At 52.4% G+C, this 20,097-nt stretch overlaps 1 protein-coding gene across 3 annotated transcripts; it reads right to left on the reverse strand.

Annotated features, from left to right (window-relative positions):
• Positions 1–10,343: 10,343 nt before the first annotated feature.
• On the reverse strand, positions 10,344–19,564 carry MPC1 (mitochondrial pyruvate carrier 1). Of its 3 annotated transcripts, none has more exons than XM_047093153.1 (5): positions 19,415–19,564; positions 14,124–14,127; positions 11,969–12,065; positions 11,219–11,351; positions 10,344–10,853 (listed from the first exon to the last, which is right to left on the reverse strand). In XM_047093153.1, the coding sequence occupies exons 1-5, from the start codon at positions 19,483–19,485 to the stop codon at positions 10,829–10,831; spliced, it is 330 nt and encodes a 109-aa protein (XP_046949109.1). In that variant the 5' UTR covers positions 19,486–19,564; the 3' UTR covers positions 10,344–10,828. The 3 variants fall into 3 exon arrangements, with proteins under 3 accessions (XP_046949109.1, XP_046949111.1, XP_046949110.1); XM_047093155.1 differs by lacking the exon at positions 19,415–19,564 and adding an exon at positions 15,653–15,895; XM_047093154.1 differs by lacking the exon at positions 19,415–19,564 and adding an exon at positions 14,333–15,033.
• Between the last annotated feature and the right edge of the window lie 533 nt (positions 19,565–20,097).

Consider the following 20,097-nt stretch of genomic DNA (forward strand, 5'->3'; position numbering starts at 1 on the left):
GGGATCTGGACCAGGAAGCGAACGCTGATGCAGTACCGCCCGCTAATCTGCAGGTGGCGCTCTACCTCTGCAGCCGTCCCGCCCGCGCGCCGCTGGCAGGTGCGGGCCTGGCCTCCACCTTGTGTTCGGCCCCGGGGTCTCCAGCCTGGGGCGGCTTTTCAGTCCTGATGTTTCACGCCCTTAACGCTTTTGCAGATGAGTGGCCCGTGATTTTGTACCTGCCCCTGGTTTGGGGGATGATCTGCTGACGTCGGGCCCTTTGGCAAGAGTGGCGCCCGCGGGCTCCTTGGCGCGTCCCGCCCGGAAGCGGGGTGTGCAGAAATCTCGTTACAGATACGGCTGACTTGATCCCTTGGGTCGGGGGCCATCCGCCAGAGCCCTTCACCGGAGCCTTGCTGTTTTCCCCTCTGTGACCGATGGCACCTGTGAGGAGATTCACCGACGGTGTGACTATCATTTCGCCTTGAATTTACCATCAGTGATGATTGTGGCCCACGCCCATTACGACGGGCGCCGCCTACCGGAAACTTCCATCAGCCACTCAATACTTGTCTTGTGACAAGTATTGGGCGCCCGGGCGGCTCAGTCCGTTAGGCGTCCCACTTCGGCTCAGGTCACGATCTCGCGGTCCGTGAGTTCGAGCCCCGCCTCGGGCCCTGGGCTGACAGCTCGGAGCCTGGAGCCCGCTTCCGATTCTGTGTCTCCCTCTCTCTCTGCCCCTCCCCCGCTCGTGCTCTGTCTCTCTGTGTCTCTCAAAAATAAACATTAAAAACTGTTTTAAAATCTATCTCGGGGCATTCTAAGGAAGAGCGGCCCCTCCTCCCCCGTGTACGCAGGCGTCCGTGTGTGTGTTCACTCATTCATCCCGTTCGTTATTCAGTTATAGGACTGTGGACTTCTGGGTCTTTATTTTACTCTATGAGTTAGGAATTGCCATCGTTACTGGTTTTGTTGCTCAGATTTTCCCAGACTGGGAGCGCCGCAAGCCGGCTCTCGTGTTCCTTCAATATGCCCTCATCGTTTTTTGAGGGCTTCCTTCATTTCTAGCACCAGAAGATGTGCCGGACTCATCGTGCGTTTCCCCACCCCACCTGGAGTCCACCGTTTACCAGGGAGCCCCGGTTTCTTTTCCTGGAAATTCATATTTATGAAGGGATGTCTGGCCGAGTTCTGGGTGTGCACGTTACCCCTGGGGGACCTAGCCTCTAGGCCACCTGAGCGGGGGGAATCAGATACACGTGTACGTGTGTGTGTGTGTGTACATAGATCACGTTTATATGCATAATATATAATACACGATAAGTACATATATAGATGTATACACTCACATCATGAGCTCTTTCTTATGCCTCCCACCTCGCCTTATTTGTGTCATCTGTTCTGCAAATAAGAAACCACAGCATAGCTAGGTATTTGCTAGATTCAACGCCGCATCGTTTCAGAATTTCTTGCCCGCGCCGTGGTGGAAAACACATTTCCCAATGAGAGTACAGGATTTGTGTGCAGCTTCACAATGGGCAGTCGGTACACCGTGCTCCAAACGGATACAGGTTAGTTATTTTCTCCCCCGCCTCCTTGCGGTTATGTGCACGGAAGGCCACTTAGTGCTACCCCAAATGGGGTCCCCCACGGCCCGGCTGATCTGAAGTATTTATTTTGGGGAGAGTTGTTCTAAGAGGACTGTATCCAAGCACACTCAGCCTCTTTTCCTCCTTTCCGTCCCCCTCCTGCCGTCCTCCCCACCCCCCCCACCCCCTGCAGGTAGGTTTCCGCATTAATTCCTGGTTTATGCTTCTTGTACTTCTTTTACAGAAAAGATCAGATACATGTACACTCTTCCACGGCCTTCTTTCTTACACGAGGATGGCGTGTTGGCTTTTTTCACTTAACAATATATCCTGAAATCAGACACTATCAATACTTAGAGACTTTTCTCTCCCCCCACCCTCCAGCTCTCTTTTCAAAAAAAATTTTTTAGAGGCGCCTGGGTGGCTCAGTCGGTTGAGCGTCCGACTTCGGCTCAGGTCATGATCTCGCGGTTCGTGAGTTCGAGCCCTGCATCGCGCCCTGTGCTGACGGCTCGGAGCCTGGAACCTGCTTCAGATTCTGTGTCCCCTTCTCTCTCCGCCCCACCCCTACTTGTGCTCTGTCTCTTTCAAAAATGATTAAACATAAAAAAAAATTTTTTTTAATTAAAAAAAATTTTTTTTTCATGTTTATTTTTGAGAGAAAGAGAGACAGAGAGTGAGTGGGGGAGGGACAGAGAGAGAGGGAGACACAGAATCCGAAGCAGGTTCCAGGCTCCGAGCTGTCAGCACAGAGCCTGACCTGGGGCTCGAACTCACAAATCTGTGAGAGCCTGACCTGAGCCAAAGTCGGACGTTTAACCAAGTGAGCCATCCAGGTGCCCCTCTCTCTTTTTTGTTACAACAGCCAAATACTATGTTATGTTGCAAAGTTTTCTCAATGACTACTACTCTTTCTATAATTTGTCAAGACAAAACAATGCTGTAATGATTTTTAAAAATCTTCTTTAATGTTTATTCATTTTTAAGAAAGAGAGAGACAGAGTGCAAGTGGAGGAGGGGCAGAGAGAGGGAGACAAGAATCCGAAGCAGGCTCCAGGCCCTGAGCTGTCAGCACAGAGCCCCACACGGGGCTCGAACCCACAAACTGCGAGATCATGACCTGAGCCGCAGTCGGATGCTCAACCGACTGAGCCACCCAGGCGCCCCAATGCTGTGATGATTAACCTAATGCACGTATGTACATAACTTGCAATTGATGGACTTGTAAGTTCTGTACTGCTGTGTAACAAATGTCTCCAGATGTGGTAGCTTAAAACAGCAACCATTGACCATCGCACGGCATCTGTGGTCAAGAGTCTGTGAGCAGCGTGGCCCGGCCATCGGCGAGGGTCTCCCCTGCGAGGCTGCAGACAGGCCGGAGGGCAGGGCCGCGGTCTCACTTGAAGGCTGGGCTGAGGGAGGACCACCCTCCAGCTCACATGCGTTGCTGTCGGCAGGAGGTAATTCCTCACCGGGTGTCGGGCTACGAGCCTCAGGCCCTCGCCGTCTCGAGGCCAGAGGTCCCCTCCGCTCCGTGGTTGTCTGTCCACAGAGCCGGTGTGGTAGACACAGTCTGTTTTGCTGTGATCCTGTAATGGACTGTCCGTAGCTGTCTGATCACCCTGAATCCCGTGTCTCTGGAACAATCTCCTGGATTCCTTTCTTCTCTGACCCGAGTGCTTCCTTCAAGAGCATTTCCCACGTGTGGCAATTGTTTGAGGCTTTATGTGAGAAAATGTATATTATACTCTCACATCTGAATGACAATTTGGATAAAAATTTAACACTCAGAACTTTCCTTTTAACACATTACAAGGATTATATTCCATTATCCTCGCATAGCATTTATCAATCTTTTTAGCCCTTGGTAGGTAGAGTGAAGAAATAATTCGTCATTTAACCAGGACACTTTTGAGTGAGCGGGACGCTACTAATAATTAAGCTTGGACGGGAGGTGCAAACCGGGAAGGTTGTAGGTAAACTAAGACACGTGGTTTATTTATTCATAGGTTTAGTCATCCTATTTATAGATGGTCTATTCCTTTTCTCTGGAAGGTTTTAGAACTTTCCTTTTGCATCTGATATTCTTGGGCTTTGCTATACTACCCCCATGTGTGGTTTTTCTGTCGTCCCTGCTTGGCCTTCTTTGCGTTCTTTATGCTGGAACAACTCCCTCCTTCTCTCCTCCCTCCCCCCATCTACGTTCCAGTGAGTTCCGCCCTAATCCCTCAGGCTTTTATTGTAGCCAAAGGCGGAGACACACTTATCCTGCCAACAGGAGCCATTCAGTCCATTTGACATTTATCACTGCAGCTTTTAAGGAGTCATTCGGTCTTGTATCTGCGGTCCGTCCGCTTTAAGTTTTGAGCACTTGCAGGAGCTAAGGCATGGAGAAGAGCCTCCGGGCCCGGGGCCTCTGGTCTTCCCTAAGAAGGCATTGCATTCTAGTAACTGTAAAAGGTATTTCCAGATGCCCGTGGCCTCTGCTAATTTCTCATCGGGAACGGCGGACACGGGGAGGAAGAAGTCGTGCTCCTGTGCGAGGTCGGTCGAGTCCTTAATTGTGGACGCAACGTGCTCTGGCCGGCGTAAGCAGAAGAGGGTCGACTACGGGCCGTGAGGTCAGTCACAGGGTGGTGTGGAACGGGAGGAGCGCGGAGACGGGGCGTGTGTCCCGGGCCAGCCTGTGACCCGCGCCCTGGACGGGGAGGACGAGAGAGCCAGCCCCGGGGTCCCTGCCAGCTCCCTGCCTGGCGGCTGCTGCCAGACCACATCTGGTTTTCAGGCAGGAGCTGCACCGGCCAGGGAGGCAGATGCTCTAGGAGAGCCCGCCTGGGGACGCTCGCCTCCAGGGGGAAGCAGGGCGTGGGAGCGCCCGGTGGGCACCTGCCTGGCACCGGGGAGGCGCCTCGGGAGGCAGAGCCGATAAACAGGAAGTTTGGGAACTTCCGAAGATACGCGAAGGCGGTTTGAATCCTTCTGGGCCTCGGTTTATGACAAACATTCACTCCCCACGATCCCCCAGGGAGCCTGCCGTCCAACCACAGAGATTTCGGAACTGCCTGTCGGCCGGGTGACCCGGATAGACCCAAGATGTCACGCCTACCCTGAGACATCAACACGGAAAAACAGTTCCCTGGAGGGTTTGTCTAAGTCTCCTTTCCAGACGAAAAGGAAGACCTTTAAGTCTTAAATGAAATTTGCAGGGGCACCTGGGTGGCTCAGTCGGGTGAGCATCCGATTTCGGCTCAGGTCAGGACCTTGTGGTCATGAGTTCGAGTCCCGCGTCGGCTCCTGCTGTCAGCCTGTCGGTGCAGAGCCTGCTTCCGATCCTGGTCCCCCCTCTCTCTGCCCCTCCCCTGCTTGTGCTGTCCCCAAAATAAATATTAAAAGAAAATAATGAAATTGGCAGAGTTCTCCCTTACGTGTCCAGCATTTTTCAGACTGCTTTAAAAACATTGTAAGTCTTCTATTTACTGAGACATCACCTCATTGAACCAGAGGGCTTTCGGGTCAGTCTAGAAAAAGCACTTGCTCAGATGCCTTCCTCGCCCCTCAGGTCTGACACACCCCAGGCGTTTTTAAAGACTTACTCTGTGCAGCAACTTCTGCAAACTACGACAGAAAATCATCAAGTTAGGATTCTTTTAAAAAATTTTAAAAAATATTTATTTCTGAGAGAGAGAGAGAGAGAGAGAGAGAGAGAGATTGAGAGAGAGAATGAGCAGGGGAGGGGCAGAGAAAGAGGGAGACAAACAATCAAGAGAAGGCTCCAGTCTCCGAGCTGCCAGCATAGAGCCCGACGTGGGGCTTGAACCCACAAACCACAAGATCATGATCTGAAGTCGGACGCCCAACCGCCTGAGCCACCCAGGCGCCCCTAAGTTATATAATTCTTAATTAGAAAGGCTTTTAGGAGGAAGTGGAGTGTGGTTGAACTGAAATGCAGAACTTGAAAGACTGGGTCCGCTGACCGCTCTATTACTGTGTTGATAGTCTCCGTTTTCTCTGTTCTGTGCAAAGTGCCTCAGCCACTGGGGAGGAAGGGGCCATGCGTGCCCAGGGCGTGCTCCCGGATCGTCTGCCTGAGTGCTCTGCCCTGGGCTCTGACACGTTTCTCTCGGCCAAAAGCAAACGCTGCGGTGAAGCTCCCTACCGCCCACGTTAGCCTTGCAGTGGCCTCGGGCCGACCCTTCCCCGGGCTGACGCCCAAGTGTGGCCAAAAGCACTGTCACTGTGACGACTGATGAGTTCTGGCCCAAACAAGTCAACTCTACCTTTTCCTACTTCGTTTCTAGTGCTGTCACCGACCTACACAGTTCAACTGTCTACTCTCGTCCCGATGTGAAAGTTCTACCTCGTGCCCGCCCTTTCTGACTTCTGTCCGTAAATGCCCGTGGCACCCACAGTTTCCACGGACCAGGCTATGTACTTCTGCGCCGAGGCTCACATCGTGTAAATCCGAACAATTCTCTCTGAACAGCCTCCTGTCTTTGTGGGAGTCCGTTTAACCCTGCTCTGGGAGATTCTAGGGAGATGGACAGAATCAAACCTTTTAAAAAAAAAATTTTTTTTTAACATTTCTTTCTTTTTGAGATGGAGAGAGAGCAGGAGCGGGGGAGGGGCAGGGAGAGAGGGAAACAGCATCTGAAGCAGGCCCCAGGCTCCGAGCGGTCAGCACAGACTCCCATGCAGGGTTCGAACCCACGAACACGTGAGCCGAAGTCGGTCGCTCAACCGGCTGAGCCACCCAGGCGCCCCTGTACTTAAGACCTTTTAAGGACTATAGTTGTGTACTTAAAAATACAAACAAAAAAACCCAAGACCACTGTCACAGTGACACCACTTTCGGCCGCACTTGGCTGTCAGCCCGGGGAAGGGTCAGCCCAGGGAAGGGTGCGTCTCTGCCTCTGGCGGAGAGAAACAGATCAGAGCCCGGGGCAGAGCACTTCAGGCAAGCGACTCCGCGAGCACGCCCTGGGCACGCGTGCCCCCTTCCTCCCCACGTGGCTACTGCGCTCGTAGAGATCGCATTGCTCAGATGGGCCTGTCACCTCGAAGTGTGCTCGCAGGCTGACCCCCGATTTCCCGCACTGAGAAGACTGGCCCAAAGCTACCACGTCCTCAGAACTATCAGCTCCAAGAATTGCAAAAGCCTTCACCTTTAAAACAAACCTGAGCAACGGCAGTGAACTCGGGGTGCCTGGGTGGCTCAGTGGGTTAAGCGTCTGACTTCGGCTCAGGGCATGATCTCACGGTCTGTGGGTTCGAGCCCCGCGTGGGGCTCTGTGCTGACAGCTCAGAGCCTGGAGCCTGCTTCGGATTCTGTGTCTCCCCCTCTCTGCCCCTCCCTCACTCATGCTCTGTCTCTCTCTGTCTCAGAAATAAACATAAAAAATTTTTTTTTTAATAAAATAAAATCGAGTGAGAAAGGAAAGAGTGGAGCACGTATCCTGCCGTTTCAGTAGGGCTGTGTTTGTAAGTGAGCGTCCTGCTGATAAACAGAAATAGAAAACCACCATTTAACCAGCACCACGCACCTGTTGGTTTCGGTGGGACTGTCCAGGCGGGGCTGCGATAGGGTCCCATCCGCCGCAGACGGACCTTCCAGAGCCCCTGAAAGCAGTTCCGCCAGGTTCGTTAGGAATATGGCAGATGTTGGCTAACGGGCCAAGGAACATCACTTGCTGTGCCCGTAGGTAAAGCAGCTGTGTCCTTTCGTAGTCAAGCTGCCAGGGGCTCGTCCTCCTCGTGCCACCCTCCCGCGGTTCCTGTCACCTCCACCCAAACCAGCAAAACCCTGGGAGTGCTGTGGGCCCGCCCGGCTCAGCTCAGCTCTCAGCAGGTGCCTGGGGGCTGACAGTGAGGCCGGGGCTTTCTGGGGGTTTTCCTGCCCGGAGCGGCCCCTTTCTGCACGGACCCCTGCCGCTGCTCTCCCCCAGGGGCTCCGGTGCCAGGTAACTCGGGCTTTGCTTTAGATGATGTGGCCATTATCTCTGAGGCCATCCAAGTGACTTCCAAGTGATGCAATGTTGACATGCCAGGGCCCACGCTCACTTTCTCACTAGCGTGTAAACGCGCCATCCAGACGGACCCCGCAACGCACCTGGGAAGCCAAGGTCCAAGTGGAAGAGGACGGAGACGAACGAGCCCAGCCTGGGTCCCGCCGGGCGGGCGTGTGGCCGAGGGCACGGTGCCAGCCGCCTGCGGAGGAAGGATTAGGAAACAAAAGGCCGTTGAGGGTCCGGTTTCCTCAAGCTGGCAGTGGCCGTTCGTGCCCTGAGCCGCCGCGCCAGGACCCCCGCTGTCTGTGGCGCGCAGTCAGGAAGCGCTCGACAATGGTCACCTCCGCCCCACGGGGTGGTCACAGCAAGAAGGGAGATGCCTGAAGCCACCACAGCACGTGAGCACGGACAGCTGGTGCCAGCCTCACCTTGGAGGTTGGTGACAGCACACGTGCATCCGTGTATTCTGCTACCGGAAAATGAAAAGTACTCGGGAGCCCTTGTGTGTTACCTTTAGAGATGGTCACGTGCAGGCAGTAGACATTCTGAGCACGTATTTCTGGGCTTTTTCGGGTAACCGAGTTTTGCTTCAACCCCGTCCTGTCTCTGCGTTTTCTCGTGGGGCCACTACCACTTGGAGGGCTGACTCGTGTTGTGGTGACTGTACAAACGTCACCAGCAGTGTCTCCACCACACACGGCCCTGGGCACGGACTCGACGCCACCTTTCGTGAGAATATCCCGCAAATGTCCCTGGGAGGCAGAGCCGTGCCAGTCCCCAGAAAGAAAGCAGTACGGGTGGGAGCCGGCCCAGGCCTCGGAGTCCTTGCCACCTGGAAGGCTGCCACTGCCCGAGAGCAGAGTGACGGCTAACTGGTCGGTCTTCTCCTGACAAGGATCACCGACGACCTGGACGCCCACTTGTGGGAAGTGTCCTTTCTGCTACTGGTCATTTTAAAGCAACCAAGAAACTTGAAAACAACAAGAACAAAAACACAAAGGAATTCTGCTCTGGAACGTACTTTCTCACGTCGGCGTCGATCTGGGTGAGATCAGGACCCAGACCCCCGCAGTGGAACGCTTCACGCCTTCTGGTCTCGCCCGTACCCTCCCTCCGACCCGCAGGCACTCGGCTCTGCGCAGAGAAGGCAGACGGCTGGGAGCTTCAGACCCTCTGAGGGAGCCAGGGACAGGATCAGTGTCCCCTCCTGGTCCCTCGCTCCTTTCCCCAGGATGGTGAACCTCCCTGCAACCCTAGGGCACCCAGTACCCCCTCCTCATGCAACTTCTGATCGTCTGCATGGACTTTCATCCCATGTGTTCCTCTGTGTCCATCTGCAGGTTTCTTTTTAATGTATTTGTCTATTTTTGAGAGAGAGAGAGAGAGAGAGAGAATCCCAAGCAGGCTCCGTGCTGTCAGCACAGAGCCCGACGTGAGTCTTGAACCTACGAGCCATTGAGATCGTGACCTGAGCCGCCCAGACGCCCCTGCAGGTTTCTGTCTCACATCAGGAACACCTGCTGGAGAAGGGACCGTGCTGGCCTCTGCCTGCCTTCTCAGGTGTATGGGGAGGCCCACTGAGGCAGCCTGCGGAACTGTGTCATCAGGCCTCCTGCTCGCAGGTCTGCAGTGTCTGCACCACGATCCCCGAGGCTCTCGGGACAGCCGTCCCTTCAGAGGCGGGAAAGGCCCTTGCTCCCCAGGAGCACGTGAGACGGGCGGACCAGAATTCTTGCAAGGGACAAAAGAAAGAGGAAGATCCCAGGGGCGCCTGGGGGTGCAGTGGGTTGGGCGTCCGACTCTTGATCTCGGCTCGGGTCACAATGTCACAGTTTGTGGGTTCGGGCCCCACATCGGGCTCTGTGATGATGTTGCAGCCCCTGCTTGGGATTCTGTCACGCCTTCTCTGTGACCCTCCCCCGCGTGTGTGCGTGCTCTCTCTAAATAAATAAAATTGAAACAAAACCTTTTTTAAAAGAGGAAGATCCCAAACCAGAACGCCAGCGGTGACTGGCACCGGAGGGCAGCCAGAAGCCCCAGGCAGGTTCCAGCTGGCACTTTCTACACCCTGGGGTCTGGGGTTCTCACAAGCGACGTTACCTGCACGACTGGAACCTGGCGCTCTCACTTCGCTAAGCCAGTCCGGGCTCTCGTCGCTGGGTCCTCTCGCCCGACCCCCGCTCGGGTCAAGTGCGGAGCAATGGGCCTGAGGGCACCCCGGAGGCGGCGCCCCCTCACCTCCAGAGGGGAAACGGGAGCACAGGTGAAAACGCTCTGCCCATGGTCTCGCGCCTTTAAAGAGAGTGACAGCGAGAAATGACTCGGATCCGCCTGCCGCTCTTTGCCACAGAAAGCGGTGTCGCCATCCGTGGGGACAGTTCAGCACTGTGGCCTCCCCCCACCCGGCCGACTCCCCGGAGCGGCTCCTGAGCCATGGACTCCCCTGCTCGGGCGCCCACAGAGCTGGGGACACGCGCCTGTCTGCTGTGGGCTGTCACCCGACGGCTCTCGGGGGCACGGCTCGGCTCGACATCAGCTACCCCATGGCCTGCTCCAGGTGCCACCCGTGGGTGCACTTTCTAACGCCGCCCGGAGGAAAGCGCGCATTCTGAGTGACCGTCGGTGCCTTCCCGACACCGGCCGTCCAGCTCGCCGTCCCCCGGCCGCCTTCCTCGTTTTCCAGGAGCGCCACTCTACGCACAACGCTCTTTCCAGGGACATTCTGGTTCTGCGGTTTTTTAGCCCAGCAAGATACTTAATATCACACTCATTTGACAAATATTTAAATCATTTATTGCCATTAAGTTCCAGCAGCTCAATATACACACTGCACGGAAATACACACTTTTTCAAAACATTGGCAATGAGATTGGAGTATGTGGCCAGCCGTCGGTCTCGTGGTCATTACAGTTAAGAATTCTGAGTACTTAAATGCTAATAATTATAAACGATGTTCTCTTCGGTTTTTCATTAAGTAAATTCTAACAGGTACTATACGTATTACTGCAGATAAAACCATCATCGGGAATTACTAAATTGATTGCATATCTTGAGCTACTCTTTACGAAGAGAAGTAAAATATTCGGTACTTGTAAGGCAGCAGAGAGTTGGCGTCGGGACTCTCAGCTATTTCTAGAAAAACTGGTTAGTAAAAATAGTAGCCAGCCCGTTTTCCTTAGCGAGCCTATCGTGAGGCAGACTGACTCAGCAGTGGCATAGCTTCCCTTCCAACAGCTGGTTTTTCATTTTCCCTTGTTATGCTGATGCCTTTTTAGTCATCCTGGAAATAAACACAAAGAAAAATTCAGTTTGAGACAAATTTCACTGGGGCCTCCAAGAACTTGGATGACTTTGAGAAGACACCTTTACGGTTATTAAAACCGAAAATGTTATGAAAACAGCAATATCCTACTTCCTGTCAATTTGCATGTTTTAATAAGCAAACCTGCAGTGCACTCACTGTTTTCAATTCAGCAGCATATTTTTTTTTTTCAACAGCGTATTTTTGCTCAGAGTCCAGCTTCCCCCACAGCTAACGCATCATCTCCGCACACACTCACGCCCGGTGCCCCCGACGCCTCCAGATTTGAGTTTCCTTCCCCATAATTTCTCAAAACGGAAGTGATGAGACCGGAAGGGGCTTACTCGTATTTGATAAGGCGACTCCCCTGAATGAGCTGGGCGACTTCGTTTGTGGCGTGGCAGGCGAAGAGAAGCCAGTTTCGAGGCTGCACCTTGTAGGCAAATCTCATGAACGTCAAGGAGTAACAGCAGAGAGCTGTCAGAAACATCAAAGCGAGGCAATGACTTACGGCTCAGCAGACCCCGAGCTGCGTGCTCGGAGGTCAGGGCTCGATCACCTTTAATCGGAACAAGAATCTCTCCTGCTAAAACTCGTGGCAGATGAAGAACGTCACTGCCTAAATGCTTCCGTGAATGGGAAGCTCATCCTACATTTTACTCTGCCGCTTGGTGCCTTACTTACTAAACACTTTAAGGGCGTGTCTGTTGGCTGCAGCGGCCAGTAGCTCAGACCACTTCCTGTCCCCTCAGAACTGTTTACGGCCCACCATCTGGAAGAACTGCTACTTAATCCCGCAACAACACCTTAAGGACAAGTAGCAGGGCTCCAAATGCACTTAAAGGCACTTCCTCCAAATAGAGGTTCGAGAGGACGGTTTTTAGTTGCGTGCCCATCTGAAAGGCACGCAGGACCCCAACACTTTCTAGATAAATATTTCAAAACAACTCCGCTTTTTCCTCCCCATGGACAAGCAACGCCGTTCCAACGCCATGTCACTCTATAGGTCACTTGCAAACAGCGGAGCGTGGGAGCCATATTCCGCGTGATTCTATGCGTGAAGTCCCCCCAACTGTTCACAGTCGCATCCTTACCAAATGTCATCCGCCCACTGATAATCTCTGGAGACTTTTTCATGTCATTGATGGCAGCAATGGGAAGACCCCAGTTGGCTACAGGGCCCCAGAAGTGCTACAGAAATGAGAGGAGGGAAAGGGAAGAGGAAAAGGGTAAGGCGGGCGTGAACAGCTGCGGCCCTCCCTTAAGTGATAACGCAGATAACGGAAATGCGTGAGGACAGGTCTTCACCATCGTGTGCACGGCCTGCAGGCCGGTTAACATCTGGGCCCTGACTGTTCAAGGGTCAGCCCAGAAATGGGCTGCTCTTCAAAGGCGAGCCCAGAGGCAGAAAATATCTGGCAGCTTCCCACCAGGGAACCAAATGCCCCGCCCAGAGAACTTTCAATCCGATTAACTTCTCACCCCATGCCCTCCTGGCACAACTTAAACCTCATTACAACTATCCTCCGCAAGGTAATGTTTAAATCTATCAGCCCCCCTCCCCCTTCAAATGCTCATTAAGAGATCTGTCACTATCTCTTACCATGCAGATCCTAAATTGGGTATTTTTTCTGAAGAAAGTACCCTAAGAGGGGAGAACCTGCTTTTCAGCTCGTGTGAACTAGATTAAGATCAGAGAGCCTGGAAATCCGCACTCAGAACTGCCAGATCCTAGGAAATTAAGGTTGGAAACTACTCTCGATGGCAAAGCCCCCGCCTACGTGCCACGTGCTGTGACCACGGCCGCCCCGGAACCAAGAAGTTGCCCGTGTTTAACAGCAGCGGCACCCAATTTGATAAAACTGGCTGCTGGCTTTTCCAGCACATTAAAAATTGTTTTATGAATGTACAATTTTCAGTACTTTAAAATATGAAAGAAACCACACGTCATTGGCTAAACACCCTTCTTAGTTTTCAGAATATTAAGCAGTAATCTGTGCAGTGCTGCCCGCTGGAGCATTTAAGACAAATTCGGGCTGCTGAATCCGTTTCTGACACTGACCAGGAGTCATTAAAACCCAAACTCCCATAAGCAGCAGGAGACCAGGGAAATCCAAGAAAAATAGAGGAGAAGGACACCTGGCCGGACAGGAGAGCATTTTGCAGTGCTTACTTCGCATGCTAGGTCTGAAACTGTGGTGACGCATCAGAGCTCCCGCGGGGCCGGGACGCTAGGCACTGACAGTCTACAACCGAGCCAGGACCCCGCAAACTAGACACAGTGGGTGCAAACGATCTCCGGGGTTCTGGGAGGCTACCTAGTCCTCTTGTCTTTAGACCGGATGTTATCTGGGTGAGACACACCTCTAGAACCTTAACTTCCAGTACCTGGATGACGGGTGGCCGCTGTCCCTTCTCTCCCCTCCATCCCAGACGCCTGGTGACGGAGGGCCCCCAGCCTTCCGTCTCCATCTTCCTCCCTTCTCCACCTGTCCTTTTCCTGGGAGTCCCTTCATTTTCCAGCTACCACCCCAGTGTCTTCCTTTCCTCCTTTCCTGACTAGTCCTTTCTCCACTTTGGTCTAGTTTCATCTTTTTCTAGTTAATCTTTCCACAGCTCCGCACTGCGTGGTGGCCCAGTATCTACTTTATCACGCACAGCCTCCGGGCTGGAACAGCCTGCAGAGTTTGCCTAGGAGGGGCTTCCCCCACCGGACACACAGGCGTCTTCCCTCACGGCTGGGGCCACGGACAAGACCAGGGCAGAAATCCCACACCCCCAGCAGCCCAGGGGTTGTCCGCACAAATGATGGGATTACAAATTCTGGTGCGAGGACTTAAGCGTGAGGCAGAGCGCTGCAAGTCGAAGGCTATCTACATACTCGATTATGAACACTGTTTCTTAAAAAGAACATGAAAGGTAAAAATAATTTGAATACTCATTCACTAAGAGATCTAGCCTTGGAAAGTCAGTAACGCATCCTTCGCCTAGTACACGCCTCTAGGTGCCACTTCCCTGTTTGGAAATACGTGTTTGGCCCACGCCCATCAGCTCAGCAGTCGAGGCACTGGTCCTGCCAGGGGTTAGCGCCCAGAGTGGACCAGGTCACCCAGGGGGACACCGGGAGAGCCACCAGGCACGGTGGCTGGATACGCTATCTCAAGCAAAGGAGGCCGGGCCTGCCGTCCATACCTCTGTTAGTGCAGAAAGTCTGCAAAAGCCTGAAATGAAGGAGAACAATTTTCTTACCGTACTATTTGGTGAGGAGTCACCAAGGCGCAGACAAGAGACATGGAAAAAAAAAAAAAGAGAGAGAGATCAGCTGCTTTGAAAGACGTCTGTTCCTCCAGGTTCCTGCGACCTCCCACTTTGCTCTGGTTCCCGCAGCAGAGCCACAGGCGAGCAAGCACACTCTTCTCTCCCTGAGACGTGGGGGTAATCCCAGCAACAGCGCTGACCTCCGTCTCGCGACACGGTCTAACGCTGAAGCCTCAGAGCGAAGCTGTCCTGCAGACACGTGATGCAAGTGACTAGCAGCAGCCACACATTAATCTTAAGATTTCCAGAAGCCACGTTCACAAAAGTAAAACAAAAGAAGTCGATTTTATTAAGTTCATTCTGATGTACCGGAAATATCTTCATCTGAACGCTTAATCGAGAGAAACTTATGAATGGGCTATTTTACATTCTTTTTTTGTACTAAGCTCCTGAGATCCGGTGCGTGTAGACATTCAGGGTGCACCCCATTTGGACTGTGGCCACAGCGAAAGCGCTCACGGCCGTCAGGCTGGACGGCACAGGCTGAACGGGGGCGTTTCTCTGGAAAGGACAAGCAGGAGAGAGACGCGGTGACGCACAGCTCTGGCAACGGCGAGCTCGCCGTCAGGAACAGGTTATCGCCAGAAAGAAAGCCCCTAAAGACAGGCAAGTAGTTTTACATTCTGTTCACTTCTAAAACTCTGGAACGTCAAACAGTGCCCAGCATTTGCCACGCATTCAGAAAGTCTTTGTTGAATGAATGAATTGTAAAAACTTTCCAGTGATTTTTTTTCTGAACGTTAAACTCGGTACCATTTAAAAATACGTCAAGGGCCACCTGGGTGGCTCAGTCGGTTGAACGTCCGACTTAGGCTCAGGTCATGATCTCACAGTTTGTGGGTTCGAGCCCCGTGTCAGGCTCTGTGCTGACAGCTGGGCCTGGAACCTGCTTCAGATCCTGTGTCTCCCTATATACGTATACATACATACACACACACACACACACACATAGATGTGTGTGTGTGTATCCATCCATCCACCTCTCTCAGGAAAGGGGGTAAATCTCTAGAATAAATCTGCACAGACCGTCACTGACTCAATCATTAAAGCATATGCCTTACACCTCAGAATTTACTTGTTCAATCTTAATTCATTCTTCTTAGCCAAAATTCAGGAGCAAGAATGAAGAAAGGAAAAACAAAAAGCAATTTCTTTTACTCCATCAAGAAGGTATATGAGAAAATTTTTAAAAATTAAAAAAAAAAAGATAGGGGTGCCTGCCCAGCTCCAGTTGGTAGGGCACACGACTCTTGATCTCGGGGTGTGAGTTCAAGACCCACTTTGGAGATTACTTTAAAAAAAAAAAAAAAAGATAGCAGAGATCCAGGAAGTTCTTGATTCAAGATCCTCGTTAGGGTAAGAAAATCAGCCGGAGAAGAGACAGAAGGCACCAAAAAAAGAGTACCAGAACCCAGAGGATTCAACATGGCATAATAATAAAGAATAAATGGGTCACTTACTTTTGCCAAGCAGGATACTGTATTGTCAAACAGCTACCAAAGCACAAAAGATAAGTAATTGTCCAGGACCACGCAGCTAAAAATGACGGGCGCCAGGATTCTCACTCACTGTTCAAACTCATCACTTGGGTCTGACGTTATCATAAATCACCTCCGACGAAAGCTGTCAGTAATTACTTAATATTAAGACCCTACTTAGGGGTGCCTGGGTGGCTTGGTCGGTTAAGCGTCTGACTTCGGCTCAGGTCATGATCTCACAGTCTGTGAGTTCGAGCCCCACGTCGGGCTCTGTGCTGACAGCTGGGAGCCCGGAGCCTGCTTTGGATTCTGTGTCTCCCTCTCACTCTCTGCGCCTCCTCTGCTCATGCTCTGTCTCTCTCCCTTAAAAATAAATAAAAACATTAAAAAAAAAAAAAAAAAGACCCTACTCAAACGTCCTCGTAATGCCTTTCATTTTTTTTCCACTCTATATCCAATCAAAGTCCACACTCTTGCTATGGCTACAGCCTATTCCTTAACTTCTGTTGCTTGGTGCAAAAAAATGAACGTTTTAAAATACACTTGGAAATCCACATTAGTAAGAAAGACATTTCAATCTTACTCATACAATGTGACAGAATTTTACAATCTGTATGAAATAGGATTTTATATTTTTGCTGAAACACTCAACTGTGTTATTAAAATAATTTTTATGGGGCGCCTGGGTGGCTCAGTTGGTTGAGCGTCTGACTTCAGCTCAGGTCGTATCTCGTAGTTCTTGAGTTCGAGCCCCGCACTGGGCTCTGTGCTGTGAGCACGGAGCCTGCTTCAGATCCTCTGTCCCTTTCTCACTCTGCCTCTCCCCCACTTGCGCTCTCTCTCAAAGATAAATACAACATTAAAAAACAAATTCAGGAACAGCTTTAGTTTAGAAGACCTCTGTCTCCCCTCAGTAGGTCGTAAGGATCCAGATCTTCCGCGGGTAGGGAGTGCAAAGTCGGTGGAACAAGTCACTGCGGAGGTGAGAATGTGCAGACCCTCATTTCCGATGGAAGAGAGAGGTGATGAGGTTTTCTTCCTTGGGCTTAATTCTCATTTGCAAAGCGCAGCAGCTTGGGAGAACACACAGGGAGAGCTTTCCCCTGTAAGTTGTAGGGGGAGCAGGTTCTCTTTCTAGGAGAAAAAGCTCAAAGAAAGATCGCCTGGTGAGAGTTCTGATACCAGCCCTTCAGCGGCCCTCCACCCCCGGCTGTGGGGGGCATGAAACCCCACTGCTGCCAACAGCCGCAGCAGGGCAAACACAGCCAGCCTGGCATCTCGCTCCATCCAGTCAGTTCACAGAAGTCATTTCAGGTCAGGATCACAGAGCTTCACAAGATTTTAACCTTTTCCAGAACAGTATAGAGTGTAGGTCACACACACACACACAGCGGAATATAAATTATGAATTGCATGGTGATTGGGAGTCTGAGTATTTATTTTCACATCCCTCATCCAGCTTAATGTTCTCAACAACCCAACCAGAAAGGGCATGATCATTAAACCCATTTCACAGGCAGGTAACCGAGGCCCACTGGGATTGGATTTGCTGGGGATCCCTTGAGTAGGAGTCACTCTTCCGTCTGCTGCCGCAGGAGACAGCACTCTTCCCCGGGCACTGCCACTCTCTTCCTCATTTAGTCAAGACTTAACTCAAAGTAACACTGGAAAAAGTATACACACAGTAAACCACATGAAGTTAATCTTAGGAAGAAAGGTTAAACCATATCAAAATATTGAGTTAAAAAGTCTGGCTCTGGGAAACCTAACTGCTAGGAAAAAAAGACAGAAATAGAAAATAGTAAAAATAAGAATAGAAATAAGTAGAAAAGCAGGGCTCACTTCCTTGAAAATATACTTAAAAAACATTTTTTTAATGTTTATTTTTGAGAGAGATAGAGCACGAGTAGGGGAGGGGCAGAGAGAGGGAGACACAGAATCCAAAGCAAGCTCCAGGCTCTGAGCTGTCAGCACAGAGCCTGTTGTGGGGCTCGAACCCACGAACTGGGAGATCATGACCTGAGCTAAAGTTGGACGCTAAACTGACTGAGCCACCCAGGCGCCCCGAAAATAAATTTAACAAACTATTCTTAGGTAATAGGACGTTACCTAAAAATCAATATTTTTTCTGAAATGAGTAAGGTGTGACCACTGTATTCTCAATTATTCCATACAATTTTATCCTTTGCTGTACCTAATGATTAGGAAGGCCCATTATCCAAAGCAGAAGACAGTAGTAAAAAGGTAACATTCCAAGGGAAACTTAACCGCAGGGCTGAGAACTGACCCTCGCAGGACTACTTGCTCAGATTTCCCCAACACGTTCCTCTGATAAACCACCCTGCTGCACAGCACTAAACATCTGTCCTCATTGATCACCGTCCTACTCAAGTACAGAAACTTCCTAACTGGAGAGCCGGGAGTGAAGCGTGTTTCCAAATTCATCACAGGAGAGACCGAATTGTACCTCTCACCCTGCTGCTCTGTAAAATTACAAGTGAACAGTGTTTGCAGAGTTCAGGACTTAAAACGGAATTCTTTTCACATTGGCAGAGGTTCGGTTGCCCTCGCGCTGTACCTTTTGGATGGTTACAGGACTCATTTGTCCTCAGTGGTCCTCACTTAGCCTCTTCGGCACGCTATTCACCATTGGAAAACAAAACAAAACAAAACAGGGGCGCCTGGATGGCTCAGTCCGTCATGCGTGGAACTCTCGATTTCGGGGCAGCTCAGAATCTCAGGGTGGTGGGACTGAGCCCCAGGTCCAGCTGTTCACCCAGTGTGGAGCCTGCTTGGGATTCTCTCCCCCCCCCCCAAACAAAACAAAACAAAACAAAACAAATCAAAACATAGCCCAACACCTAGGTTTTAAAATCACAAGACAGGAAAACCAAACCTTAAACTCCTAAATAAAGTATTTAAAACTGTTTCGGGGGCACTAGATTGGCTCGGTGGGTAGCGCCTGCAACTCTTGACCTCAGGAGTTGTGAATTCAAGTCCCGCCTAGGGTGTAGAGATTACTTTAAAAAAAATAAAAAATCTCTACTCTCTGTTTGATATAATATAATATAACATAATATAACACAAATAAAACTTGTAAAGTTATACTACATATTCTGAAATAAAAGCAAGAGTCTCAAGACTCGAGATGGAAATAGAATGTAGAAAGTGTGTCTTGGGCCCTTTCACCCGCAAATGCCCTTCGTTTCTAACCGGAAAGGAAGAGTGAAGGGAAAATCGAGTAAGGAAAAGCATGTCCTTGGAGACGCGCTGCTTTACTTTGGCCGTCAGAATATTCGTGCATAAAAATATTTGAGATTGGATTCCCTTCCCCGCTCGGACTGAAAGTCCTCCGCAGCCGGAAAACGGAAAGGCGCGCGGGACCCGGCACAAGTGATCGCGGGGACTCCAGGAGGGGCGATCGCGCGCACCTGCAGCGCACCTGCAGCAGCGCCCGCGTCCTGGACGCGCGCACGCTCTCCCGGCGCCTCCCGCCGGCCCCTCCCAGCCCCACACCTGGGCGCCCAGCTGCCCCGCAGGTGCCGAGAGGCGACATCCGGCCAGGAAACCGCGCCAGGGGCCAGGGTCCTCGGCGCTGCGCGGAGCCCGCCCCGCTGCCCCCCACCCCCGCTGGCCCCGCCGCCCGGCCCCCGCGCCCTCGTGGCCCCGCGTCCCGGGCGGCGTCAACCCCGACCTCCGGGAGCCCTCGGGGGTTCCGGAGGTCTGGCCCGGGGGACTCGTCACCTCATGAGGTAGTCCCGAAAGTCCTTGCTCCGGACGTAGTCCGCCGCTTTCCGCACCAGCGCGCCCGCCATGGCCGTGCCCGACACCAGACACCCCGCAGTGCCCCGGCCGCCGCTCCTCGGAGCCCAATGACACCCAGTCCAGCGAACAGCGGGAACGCCGCCCCCGCCCCCGGGGCCCGCGTCACGACAGCCGGCTCCGCCTTACGGCCGCGCCGCGCCGCCGGCGCTCGGCCTATGGGAGGGCGCAGGGCGGGAGGCGGCGGCGCGGATTGGCTGGGACCTGCTGCCGTAAAACGGCCGGGGCCGGCCGGGGATTGGCTGGCGCTGGTTCAGCCCCGGCCGCCGCAGTCCTCTGGCGCGGAGGTAGCGGTCGGTGGCGGCCGCCCGAGGGTCTGTGCCGCCGTACCCGCAAGGGCACCTTGGCCGGGCCGGGGTGCGCCCGGAGTGTCCGCGTGGGCGGCCCGGGTGCGCTCTGGGTACGCCCTGTCGGGGAGGCGGGACAGGAGGGTTCGGTTGTTCGGGTCTCTTTTTTAACTGCCCCCCCTCCCCCGCTTTTTTATTTGCTGATGTTTGAGGTGGGGGGAAGGGCAGAGAGAGAGGGAGGCAGATGATCCAAAGCAGGCTCTGTGCTGCCTGCGCAGAGAGCGGCCGAGAGCCTGACGCGGGGCTAGAACTCAAGGA

This window comes from Lynx rufus, unplaced genomic scaffold, assembly GCF_022079265.1.
Source record: "Lynx rufus isolate CCGP_SWC_20201006 ecotype Redwood Valley unplaced genomic scaffold, mLynRuf1.p SCAF_32, whole genome shotgun sequence".
Lineage (NCBI taxonomy): Eukaryota > Metazoa > Chordata > Mammalia > Carnivora > Felidae > Lynx > Lynx rufus.